This window comes from Centroberyx affinis, unplaced genomic scaffold, assembly GCF_046629955.1.
Source record: "Centroberyx affinis isolate AG114_WGS23_722 - 3 ecotype Tasmania unplaced genomic scaffold, CSIRO-AGI_Caff_v1 ptg006411l_1, whole genome shotgun sequence".
Classification (NCBI taxonomy): Eukaryota; Metazoa; Chordata; class Actinopteri; order Beryciformes; family Berycidae; genus Centroberyx; species Centroberyx affinis.
This window is the reverse complement of record NW_027283254.1, coordinates 21,718-34,730: the sequence shown is the minus strand read 5'-3', so window position 1 is coordinate 34,730 and position 13,013 is coordinate 21,718. Positions and strand designations below refer to the sequence as shown.

The 13,013-nt window shown below is 39.1% G+C and overlaps 1 protein-coding gene across 1 annotated transcript; it reads left to right on the top strand.

The window, feature by feature from the left end:
* Positions 1 to 3,830: 3,830 nt before the first annotated feature.
* On the top strand, positions 3,831 to 12,827 carry LOC139638499 (VIP36-like protein). Its single transcript, XM_071512646.1, has 8 exons — positions 3,831 to 4,035; positions 4,980 to 5,098; positions 5,950 to 6,067; positions 6,204 to 6,286; positions 7,408 to 7,569; positions 8,213 to 8,327; positions 8,453 to 8,569; positions 9,565 to 12,827. Exons 1-8 carry the CDS (start codon positions 3,831 to 3,833, stop codon positions 9,705 to 9,707), a joined length of 1,062 nt encoding a protein of 353 aa, XP_071368747.1. The 3' UTR covers positions 9,708 to 12,827.
* Positions 12,828 to 13,013: the final 186 nt, after the last annotated feature.

Sequence of the window (13,013 nt, the reverse complement as noted above, 5' to 3'; positions counted from 1 at the left end):
GAGAGAGAGCAAAAGAGCTGAGTCAGATGGATTTCGCCGTTGCCATCGAGGTCTTCGTTAAATCTGCCTTGTGAAGAAGCAAAATAATGGGAAAATGCAGGGTTTCAAAGTGTATTCCATCACAGATTACCGATTACCTGCTTGAAATCAGTGCCATAATCCGCTGGAATATTCATAATCAGCAGTGGTGGAAAGTAGGGCTGGGCGATAATTCAATATTATCATTTATCGTCTTTCAGTGGAATCATATCGTGATGATATGAAGATATTTTGATATCGTGACACATATTTCTGCTGTCTGAATTGATGATGACAAGCAAATTTTACTTAAAAACTCTCATAAAATGAGGTATGGTAGGAATATTATTTGAATATTTCTGTTTTGTTTGACATCACACCTAACATCACCATTCGGTTCAATGAGATGAACATTAATTTGATTATTTAACGTGATTTTGCATACATGAACCATATCGTGATATATATTGATATCGAGAAAAATCCTTATGATTATCATGATATTGATTTCAACCATATCGCCCAGCCCTAGTGGAAAGTACATTTACTCAAGTACTGTACTTAAGTACAATTTTGAGGTACTTGTACTTTACTTGAGTATTACCATTTTATGCTACTTTGTACGTACTTACTCCACTACATTTTAGAGGGAAATATTGTACTTTTTACTCCATTACATTTATTTCACAGCTATAGTTACTCGTTACTTTTCAGATCAATATTTTATATTTAAAACATTTGATCATCTTTATAAAATAACTATAAAATAGCATTGTTATAGATTAGACTACCCAAAAGTATAGCTAAATTGTTAAGATTAGCTTCACGTTGACAACTTTAAAATGCTGCTTACATGTACGTCAATAAATCAGTATTAATATTCCAATCATTTATGAAAAATATAACTCTCTAAATGGGGACAGTTTGCATAATGAGTACGTTTACTTTGATACTCTAAGTACATTTTGCTGCCAATACTTATGTACTTTTACTTAAGTAAGATTTTGAATGCAGGACTTTTACTTGTAATAGAGTATCTTTACATTGTTGTATTGCTACTTTTACTTAAGTGAAAGATCTCAGTACTTCTTCCACTACTGATAATCAGTAACATCATCTGATTACTTGCAATTACATTTGGATTTCCCCCCCCAGCCCCATAGAATATGCATTTAAAAGAAATGTTTTATTCCACTTTACAGACTGTAATTTGATGTTACCATCTGCAACCGGTGTTAGTACAACCAAAAGTTAGTTCAACATATCAATGAGCAATCCAACAAATCTATTTTTAAATTATTTATTATTTTATCTGATTACTGTGTGTTGATGGGTTTTAGTCATTTGAATACTGCAGCCCCATCACATGTAATCCATTACTCTCCAACCCTGCAAATAGTGGCAAACTTGCAAATATGAAGGCGAATGTGAAAGCAAAATCATCCATCCATTTTAGTCACTCTGACATAATCCAATTTGACCAAAATAATGCCATCTCACTTTTTTTTTTCCTTTTTTCCCCCCTTTTTTTTAATCCATACAAATACGAAATCAACAAGAATTTTATGAATAATATCAAAATGTGGTAATCTCCTCCTGGAATTGGACTATTTGCTCATTACTTCAGATTGTGTTTCCATATCAGTTAGATTTGTTTGAACAGGCAGACAGCCAGAAGCCTCGAAGGCTACATTTCCATTATTCATGATCAGAAACCTGCATGATCACTCAATCCACATTGAGTGATCAACTTTTTTTTTATTTCTTTTTTTTTTTTTATAAAATCATGCTATTCAGAGAAACACACAGAAAACACAACACCTACATTTATCTGAATCATAGGGTTCCACGATTTAATAGTTAGACTGAAGCACTCTTTTATACACCAGTCAATCCTAAAATTAAATATGGAGCTTAATCCCAGATCAAATGTACGTTGAAGGGCCTTGAATATTGACTTCTGTGATTGTTAATATGTTGAATGTATGTATTTTTGTGTCCTGTCTTAATTTTTGTCTTTTCTGTGATGTTGCAAATGGAGCTGCTGTGATGCAAGAAAAATTTCAGACTGGATCTGACAATAAAGTATTATCATCATCATCATCATCATTTTGGAAAATAAAATGATCAAAGCTGTTATTTATGTATCTTTTGCTATCCATCAGCCTGGTTGTAAATTATGACTTTGTGAGTTTTTTGGTATTATTAGGCTACGTTTTGACTTCACCATTTTGTTTTGCACTACCGATGCCTTAAATTGGTCCGGTTCTGTTCAACCCACTCATGATGGTGACCGTATGGGACACTGGACTACTGCACCACTGGGCACTAGGGCTGGGCGATATGGTTGAAATCAATATCACGATAATCATAAGGATATTGATATACATCATGATATGGCTCACGTATGCAAAATCACATGTTAAATTATCAAATGAATCTTCATCAAATGAAACTGACATTTTCAAATAGTATTCCTATCATGAAGGCTCAGGTCATTCAGAAGCAGTTCTGATGAAGCATAACCAAGCCTTTAGCCCTTATTGTGTTTGCCTGGTCCCAATCATCATGATCTGGAATAGCCATGCCTTGCCTTACATCATCACACTGATCTCCAAAGCAAGCCATTCATAACAGTTGTATATCTCTAGGTCTTGGGTTGTAACAGTGACACACTGTGGTTAGCTGGCTCATAAAACCTTTCATCTGCCATTCAAATTGGTTAACCATTGCACATAATTCTGAAGGAGTCCATGGTCGATAAACCTGTACACAATCATTTTGTCCAGGTCCTGCAGGCATAATACGCATTGGCATTTGTGTTAATTTTGCTCTGGTCCTAGCCACTAATGGGGGTTAAGTCTTGTGCATCGCCATAGTATACATAAATAATATACATTGCGGTATTAAGAAAGATGCTGCCGATGTGTATACAGATGAACATTACGTTAGAGTGAAGAAAATAAATAAAAAAGGAAGGAATAAGAAAAATACATAAAACATTGTAAAACATTAAATTGTAATTGATTTTCTAATTGTACTGATTCATCCCAGAGCAACGTCTAAGCATCAGCCAATAGGAAAAGGACTAGAAGCTGACCCGTCCAATAGCAGTTATGGGCGGTGAGATTATTGTGGCTGCATCAAGGTAGGCAGAGTTAGCAGGAATACTACCGGAAGAAGGCGATTTTCCTTCAAAATAAAACGGTTTATGGTTGCTGATTTATTTGCAGAGGTGGAAAGAATAGACGTAGCCTACTACTACTAGGCCTACTTAAAATTTTAAGGATTCTCATTCAAAATGTACTCAGAGTAAATGCCACTGAGTTAACAATACTTTACAAAATAGACAGTATAAAGACGTTTGACCAGTTTCTGATGTGATGGTTACGGAGAGCCTACAAAATCTCAGTTCCATAATGGATGTAATTTAATTTTTTTTATTTATGTTGAAAAGTGTAAATGTTCAGTCATAGCACATTTAAATAAAAGAAAAGATACTGACTTCAAACAATATTTTAAAAAGTAAAAAAACAAACAATAAAAAAACGACTCAAATAGGCTACAGTAGTAATTTATTTTGTCTATCTTTACTCGTACTGTGAGAGAACAGGCCACAAAAGCAGCAAATGTACTCTGATTTCCTTGAGTAAATTCATTTTCACTTCTGTTCTTTACTTTGCATAAACCAAAAAACACCTTTAATAACGGTCGTCAGTGAGGTTTGCATTTTGACAGTTGTGGCCGGAAGTTACGATTTTTTTTCTAGCTAACTTGACAGTAACTGATTAGTTTGAAGTGGGAGGGGAAAAATGGCTGCCGCCGTAACCAAGTCTAATCTGTGTCGACTGAGAAGTTTCTTTATTTCACGTTCAATGTTTCGTTTTAAAAACATCCGTGAATTAACATGTTTGTTTGTTGTGTTTTGTACTTTGATAAGCCAGTCGTTGGCAGATGACGAATACGAGATGGACGACTTTTTGAAGCGGGAGTATTCGCTGACAAAGCCATACCGAGGTAACGTTAACTGTAAACTACGTTAACTAGCCAAGTAACGGCGTTTCAACCAGTTAGTTAAACTCAACCAGGTTAAGTCAACCAACCACTGAAACTGCTTTTATCATTAAGGTGTAGCAAATTCATACCGTCTAGCCCCATTCTAAGGTATATTCGTGAAATAATTAGTGTTAACCAACAAGAACTTGGTTTGTCCGCCTCGGGCACTTGTGATTGCACAACTAAACAAATCTTACAGCACGGGAGGTGACAGTGATATTGTCATTATACTGCTAGATACATGATGAATAATAATGTAAAGAAGTTGAACTTACTCCACTAGTAGCCAGTTATTTCTGCCTTTTAGTGGCAAGCCCCGATACGCGCAGTTCTCTGGTATGGAGAGAACGTCACGCAAAACTCCATTCAAAAGTCTGGCAATTTTAATGTCGCCTTCCCTACCGGCAAATGCACATACCTGGTAGAGCATGAATCAAGACCGTTTACGAATCGGTAGAGTAAACTCTTAAATTCGGCGTACATTAGATATACCGAGCAGCACTTCTTTCAATACAGTTTCAACTCTTAAAACCACTTTGCCTGTTATTACAATTGTCCTCTTCGACCAAAATGTGTGAGCATGTGAGCCAATTCAATATTTTTTTAAGATTGTATTGTAATAAAGTGCTGCTTGGCGGGTCACTTGTATGCCGAATTTACCAGAAGAACCTAATGATTCAGCCAAGGTCTCAACTAATGTTTTGCGAGGTGTTATTTGCCAATAATCAACGAAACATAAATGCCCAGATTTGTGAATGGAGTTTGTTGTGTCGGTCTGTCCATAATTAATCAGCGGCAAACCAGCCTGTTTCATTGTGATCTAATGACAGAGGAACGCTGGATTAATCCCTAAAATGTACCCCATACAGTGATTACTCTAATAGGTCTACTTTATTGTTGTGTAGGGTTGGGTTTCTCTAGCTCTTCCCAGTGGGACCTGATGGGAAGTGCCATGGTCACCCCTGAGCATGTGAGGCTGACCCCAGACCTGCAGAGCAGACAGGGAGCGGTGTGGAGTCGAATCGTAAGTCCACTACAACAAACTGCAAAACCTGCACAAACCCCGACCGCTGTTGACAGTCTGAAGGGCCACAATAGACCTTCAGTTTGCATTGTACATCATCACCAACCATCCCACACCTTACCTCACTCTCACCCAGGTTCACAATGCATGTTTTTACACGAGATAAAGCGGGCCGACCGGTATGAGAAGAGATGAAGACATTCTTGTAACAGCTTTTGTGTGCACTCCCCAGCCTGGCTGTTTACATTTCAAGGTTGTGGGATGACATTTGAAAGAAGTCCAGTGGGAAAAAAAATCATTCTATCTCTCAATAGTTCTTATTCTGTTGTATTTCCTTGCACTCACTCCTACATGATTGTTCTATGGTCACAGAGTTATCATAAGGGCACTAAGGCACTGATATAGGAATTGAAGCTTATTCTACTGTTGCAGTCATTCTAAGTTGCTTTGGATAAGAGTGTTGGTTAAGTGCCTAAAATGTAAATGTAATGTAAATGAGTGCCACGGGACAAGAAAGCCTCTCTTTGGTAAAAGTTTGTGAGCGAGAAAAAACATCTATAGAAGCTCACTTGTTGAAGACTTTCGTTTGAAAATTAGATATTAGATGGCCGTTTGAAAAAAGTGACACCTGCTCTTTACTGATACTACAAAATGAAGACAAATTATGCCACTTCTAAAATGATAGTAGGTTACTTAAGCCCTTTGTTGACAAAGGGTTGTCACCTTTACACACTACTTTTACAGATTGTTTATATTTTAGAGTTATTGAGTTATAGAGTTATACTATGCATAGCAGAACCCCTACATCATAAAGAATAACCTGCTTGTCTTCATTCTTTGTGTGTTTCTAGCCTTGCTACTTGCGGGACTGGGAGCTTCAGGTGCACTTTAAAATCCACGGCCAGGCCAAGAAGAATCTGAACGGAGACGGAATGGCCATCTGGTTAACCAAAGAGCGCATGCAGGGCGGTAGGTAGAGATTGAATCCCTCCCCGGGTGGCAAGCCTCATACAGTGGAAAGGAAACTAGATGCTGCTAATCTTGTGTAATTGCGTAAGTCGTGGTAGTCCCAGTTATCCCGAAGTGCTTCGCTGCTTCTTTGCAGGTCCCGCGTTTGGCAACCTGAACCAGTTTACTGGACTTGGCATCTTTGTGGATACTTACCCCAACGAAGACAAGAACCATGAGGTGATCCCCCATGCCCCAATCTCATATTTAAAAACGCATAAACACTTACGCTCATGATCTTTAAAGGTGTTGCGCTTAGCATTTTGAAATATCAGTATATCATCGACAAGTAAATTGCGATACCGTAGTTTAATTACCATGAACAAATGAGACCACGGCCTAGTGTTTCTGAAAGTTTTTGCTCCAGCTCGACTCTTGCAGCCCTGATCCAATTAAGGTGTTGTGAAAATGTGTAGCCCTTAATTGGATCAGGTGTGTAAGAACAGGACTGGAGCAAAACCATGCAGTACACTTGGGCTTTGAAGACTGGGCTGAGAAACACCGGCCTAGATGATTGGTGTCATGCTAGTGGTATTGTTACTGCTAGTGTTTCTCAAAATTATGACCACATTTCCCATAAACCCAGCTGCTTCTTGCCCTCCATCTCCCTCCTTGGCGTCTTTGGCTTTTACTGAAGAGGGTAAACATGCTGATTCCTCCTCCTTCCACCATCTGCCATTGCCAGAAACTCTTAAAGGCTTAGCTCTGTTTGCGCCCTCTTCTTCTTTTGTGCTGTAAAGCAATCCATCAAATTTCCGACCAAACCTGACCTAGTGGCACACAGTGTAAAATGCAGTGTAGAGGCCGATAAAGGCTGCCAATCTTCTTGGAAGTGGTCTTGCTTGGTAACAGTGATTATGCTAAAATCTCAAAATGAATGTGGTCATGATATATTGATGTTAACATGCTGCATGTAGCGCCTTTAATCGACTGACAACAGTTAGGACCTCCAATCCCAAACAATCCTATACTTATATGTATGTGATCACACTTTGTCATATTTCTTTTCCTTCAACCCTCTTGGATATGCAGAAGAGGCAAACTGGAACTCAGGTAGCTTCAGTAACATCCCAGCTAGTCAGTCCATGAGTTGTTTATCCTTTACCTGAACCAGTGCACCGTCCCACCATGCAAGTTATCTCATTTGATTTAGAATTTAGAAATTGTTTTGATTCATTAGTGCCATATGATGTCCCTTAAAGCTGAGTCTGATGGGGTGTTTTTGTGTTTCAGTGGCATCTATGGTGTGTATGTGTTGTGTGTTCGATTCTAGTCATAACCTCCCCCTGTCTGTCTCGCAGAGGGCTTTCCCATACATATCGGTGATGTTGGGGAACGGGTCTCTGATATATGACCACGATCGTGACGGACGACCCACCGAGCTCGGCGGGTGCACAGCTCTGGTGCGCAACACAGTCCACAACTCCTTCGTCCTCATCAGATACTCCAGAAACAGGCTGACGGTAAGAGACACTCCAGGTTCGACTGATAGAGGTTTTTGGAGGCCAATACGCCATACATTATTAGGCTGAAGCTGCAGATAGTTCATATTTTGTGCCAGTATTCAATATCTTTAATTTTGACAACATTCATGCCAAAAAATCTTCAGTTATTCCCCCAGAATTTTATTCTTGTCAGGGTGAAGAAGCCTCTGAAACAGCATTTAGACCATGGGACACTAAAACTCTCCATTGAAACCCAGGATAATATTAATTATAAACATATGCATGCATACTTTTGTGTAATCCAACCAAAATGTTCCAAAAGAATCAGTTTAGGTGTTTGGATTCCCATAGCGAACCAGTGTAATATTGATCAATTCTACCATAAATATGTAATGTAACAAAACTGCATCTTATGGGAGGTGGACGACCCTGACTGGCTGATATCTGATTTTTATAGACCAGTATCTCTAACCCTAGTTCTAATGTTTACATATGTACAGAAATAAAACACACACAGATTTGGATCAAATAGTGACTGTAGATAACTCCTAGTGTTTGTTTTAACCTTACTGCATCAGGACAATTCAGATAGCGTTGGGTTACGTTGTCACCTACCCATCCTTCACCGGTGGTTCATGCTGACCCTTCCTCTGCCCTCCAGATAATGGTGGACGTAGATGGCAAGCGGGAATGGAAAGACTGCGCTGACATCACAGGCCTGCGGCTACCCCTGGGCTACTTCTTTGGTGCCTCCTCTGCCACCGGAGACCTGTCGGGTATAAAAACCTCAACAATCTATCATCTGAAGGATGGATGACCACTGTGATCCTCTCTTCGCATTAGATTAAATGAAATGAAACTGAAATGGGGTATTAACTGTCGGGTTATGTGTTTGCTCTAGATAACCATGACCTCATCTCTATGAAGCTGTACCAGCTGACAGTGGAGAGGACTTTAGAAGAGGAGCAAGAGGAGGAGGTCTCCATCCCCAGTGTGGACAACATGGCACAGTTCAAAGGTATAAACAGCACGGTCCTTAACAACTCATCAAGCCTTTGCCAGAATATTTGAAAATGCAAAATCTGTTCACCACCAACGTCTCAGCACAAATCTTTTTTTTTTCCCAGCATGTTCACAGCCTTTGTTTTATAGCTTTGTGCTGAAAGGTTGGTGCTCAATAAATTTGGAGAGACAGACTGGAGAGAAGAATGTGCAACTATCAGCTATATTATAACTATTAGCTTAACTGTTTTTTCAGCATGGTGTCAACAACACCATGATAAGAGGGTTATAGGGTTCAGTGTTACCAGGCAAGCCAAAGTTGTGGTGCCTGCAGTTCAGGATGAAGCCCCAGCTGATGTGGCTTTTGAAGGTGTATAAGGTACCCATAATGACAGTAGAGAAGTCTGAGAAAGCTCTTCCTATGTTTAGGAAGCATTAAGTTTCGCCCAAGCAGTTCCTCGAGCTAAGCAGGGACAAGGATGAACTGGGAAACTGTAGAGAGGAAGAAGCTTAGTTGGAAAGATCTTTGGAACATGGAGGCGTCTTACAATTAGATTTAGTGGTGGAGCAACCTATGATGTACTACTGCCGAGCCAAAACCTCAAACCCCATGACCAACTGAAGACCTCACATCTGCTCTGTGTTCAGAAACAGCAACTTTCAGACATTTCCTATCAAGATGCAAAGTTAGTCTTGCCTGAGGACGATGCACTTGAGCATAACCAAATGTTAGTCTCCGGCAGAGGCAATTGAGAGCAAATTAATTGAAATGTATTATTCAATTTTCTCTTTGGAGGGTTATCAGGAACAAGTTAGGGAAGCTAGGACTTGGGAACTTTGAGCAGACATAGGGCATCAACCTAAAGTTCTGCCAAGAGATAGTCAGCACCAGCCTAAACCCTGACCTAGTGCCGTGGTTGCACCACAGCAGTTTCAGTGTTTACTTTGTAGAGATAACCGTGTAATAGGAAGACAACCTCTTGATCCGTCTCCCAACCGTTTGCCTTGCAGTGGAGGTTCAGGAGGAAGGCATGAGCGGAGTCCAGTTCTTCTTCACCCTCCTCTTCTCCGTCATTGGCCTGGGTGTCCTGGGAGTTGTGGGCTTGATCCTGTACGGCCGGTGGAAGGAGAACAGCCGCAAGCGCTTCTACTGATATCCAGCGATCCACACAGATTTTCACAAATGTATGTTTCTTAATCGACATGCAACGCAACAATGGTAAGACCGCCGTAGCTTTACTCAACCAGACAATTGAATGAACGAAATGAACAAACTCGTGCGTCTCAAGCCAGGAGAACATGAACAGGCGAAGCCATCTGTGAAATTTGCTGGAGTAAGTTGTCTCGTTAGTTTTGACTTTTTTCAGCGTTACGGAAGATAGAAAAGTTAAAGCTGCACTAGGTAAGATTTTATGTAAAAGAAAATACAGCCATGTCATCAGCCTAAAATCACAAAGGGGGCTATAACTGAGAAGAGCGCCCCATCCCCTCTTAATTGAGATCCTGTAGATTCGCCGTATTTACCCAAATGAAATTCTGCTGTCTGGTATGGTCAATCAAAACTTGAGAGAGAAATCCAAGCTAAGCCAACATTAGATCTTTTCCTCTCTCATCTCTTTGGTATCTTTGGTATAAAGCATCACAGAGCGGCCGGATTGGTAAACATGAGCGAGCTGTGTGCAGTTTACTGATGTCACTGCACAGGATTTCTGGGTATTCAAATTTTTCAAAATGTTACCTCTCACTGCCACTCGGGGCTGTCAGAGTAGCCTAGTGCAGCTTTAATCTGAATGCTAGCTACTGTGAAGACCGACAGTAACCTGTGGATCTCAAAACCTCTCATTGCACTGATTTGAAATGTCCATGCGAGAACATTTTATTGAACTCCCATGGATTTCAGAGAGAAAAACCAGGCAAAGCACTTATGTCAGCAGCAAGTTGATTCCATGTTTGCTGTTGTAGATGCCGCAACAATATTCATGGATACATCATGTTCTGTATTGTACTTTAAAGGAGCGAGCAAGGTAGCGGATACTGTCTGAAGTGCCTAGCTAGGACCAATTAAGACCACGTCTTACTTTACATGTCATGCCCTAGTCTTGTGGTTTGAGCTTCACCTGTATTTTGTGTTTGACATCGCACGACTTCACTCAATTTTTGAAGTTACTGTTAGTTCTCAGTTAGGATTTGATTATTTTCCTAGATCTATTTTTAACTGCTGGCAACCAAATATTGTCCTTGGCACCAGCTTTCATGTTTAGCGCACACAAAACTCAAATTCAAACTAAATCATCAGACCTGTGATAAAAGAAACATTGATTCAAACTAATCATGTCATCAACTAATTCATTTGTAATCAGTTTTCTCGTTGATTTATTTTATTTTGAATTTTTTTTGTTATATGGGGAAAATGCACTGGGTATTTAAATGTCCATCCACCATATCATGAGTCAAATGTGAATTTGAGTAAATTGAAGAGTATGTATGAATGCTGTTTCGCGTTCAGCTGTTCAACCTGTGATATATACTGCTGGGCTTTTGTTGCCACTTACATGCTGGTGCCTTACTCACGTTTCTCTGAGATCAGGGCCTGTTTTCATTAAAGGGGAAGTCCACGGAAATCACTAGGGTTTCACTCTGCAGAAGTAACACTTTTTTTTCAGTTTTATGAGTGTTACACAATGAGTTTTTAAGATCAAGGAAAATAAATCTGTGAGAAATGAAATTGCTTTGCTGGAGGTGGTTGAAAGAAAAAAGAGTACATATATGTTTGTTTGTTTGTTCTAGGAATTCCCCTTTACACCTGTAAAGAGTAGCGTTCTACCAGTTGAGTCATATGACCATACGAACTTTACCTAAAGGTATACTGAGTCAGCTTTCAGGGATTTTTCTAAAGCTGAAAGTGTAGGTGACACTTTATTTGAATAGTCCAATGTTGATACTCAACTTCCTATCAAGTGACTATGATGTGTCACTGAAGAGTCTACTGAGGTTCAATTGAAAACTAGTCTATAGATATTCAGTGTCTGGGCTAGAGTTAATGTTAGGGTTGGGTTAAGGTTAGGGTTAGATAGTGGAGATGCACCATAGGTAAGTGACATCTACTTTTTGTCACCTGATAGTTGAGTATTAACATTGGACTATCCAAATAAAGTGCTACCAAAGTGTATTTCTCACATATTCATCTCATCTCAGCACTTCTGTTCCAGTGTGTATTTATCTTGAGAGCTGGGTATTCATCTGTACAGACCTCCTACTAAGACCAGGGGGACATTTCATGGCCTGGTTCCAGTTGTTTTACCTGTGACTTTACCTATGGAAATAACACTCTATGAGTACTTCATGATATTCTCCCAAATACATTATGTACTTACGAGGATGTAACAACACAGTTAAAGTACAAAGTGCACAAACATAATGTACTTAAATAAGCATGCATAAAAAAGAGCTCCAGCACCGTTAAATAGTCAATTATTTTTCTTATTTTCTACAGGCAAATAATATAACACCACCTTATATATTAAAACCTGTCAGTTTATCACTCAGTGAAACACAAGTAACGGAAACAGCAGTGGTACATCACTGGGAAACCCTTTTTCTAAGTACTTATTTCTACACTTTACCTATATTGTGCTTTAAATTGTTGTAAAAGCAAGCAAGAGATGGAGATTTCCATTTAGTGTTACTGTGTACCTACAATACTTTCCCATTTGAAAATACACTATTGTAAAGTTACCAAAAGTATTTTCTGCAATTCCTGAAAGTTTGAATAACTTCAAAATATTTTGTGTTTTGGTTCTTATGGCTGTTGCATAGCCATATCAACCCATAAGCGCCTATTATGAAAACCACTTGTTATTTTCTGGTCATGTTTAGAGTTATTCAGTTTACTGACAAGTCCCACTTCTTGAAATTTGCCCTGGCGAGGATGGACACCCATATTGTTGTCTTTCTAATAAGTTTATTTGGGTATATCTAATCTAATAGTGTACTTAGGTGTTTTTTTTATATAGTTCTTTAGTTTACTGTATACCAAGACTAGTGAAAATAATTTATTGCACCATGAGCCATCATGGGGGGAAAATAGCCCTACAGTTGATTATTTAGATGATCATGTTTAGGCAATGAAAGTGTGAATGCTCTTAGCTTTAATCAGACTTGTGAAATCTTCTACTTTAAATCTGCCAATCTAAGCTCTTCTCTGAACATTGTAAGTGAAGAGCATGTACACTTTTCGTGCTCCTGTGTCCGATTTTTTTTCCAATAAAAGTTTCTATGGTGATCTTGTTCATTTGATGATATGTCTATTGTTGTCGGTACTACTAATAGTTGAATCGATACAGTAGCTGTATACAATACATGAGGGTCTATCAGCAGAACTGCTTGGCCCATAATTATCGCTGACATATCTTTGAACCCATGAGTCTCTAATCCACACAGCACAATGCCTGAGTAGACAT

What these genes read in the sequence shown, in the direction of transcription:
- LOC139638499 (XM_071512646.1), top strand. Translation starts at nt 3,831, where the DNA reads ATGGCTGCCGCCGTAACCAAGTCTAATCTGTGTCGACTGAGAAGTTTC. An exon ending in TGCCACCGGAGACCTGTCGG is followed by an intron (nt 8,328 to 8,452) that starts GTATAAAAACCT and finishes TGTTTGCTCTAG; the next exon opens with ATAACCATGACCTCATCTCT. An exon ending in CAACATGGCACAGTTCAAAG is followed by an intron (nt 8,570 to 9,564) that starts GTATAAACAGCA and finishes TTTGCCTTGCAG; the next exon opens with TGGAGGTTCAGGAGGAAGGC.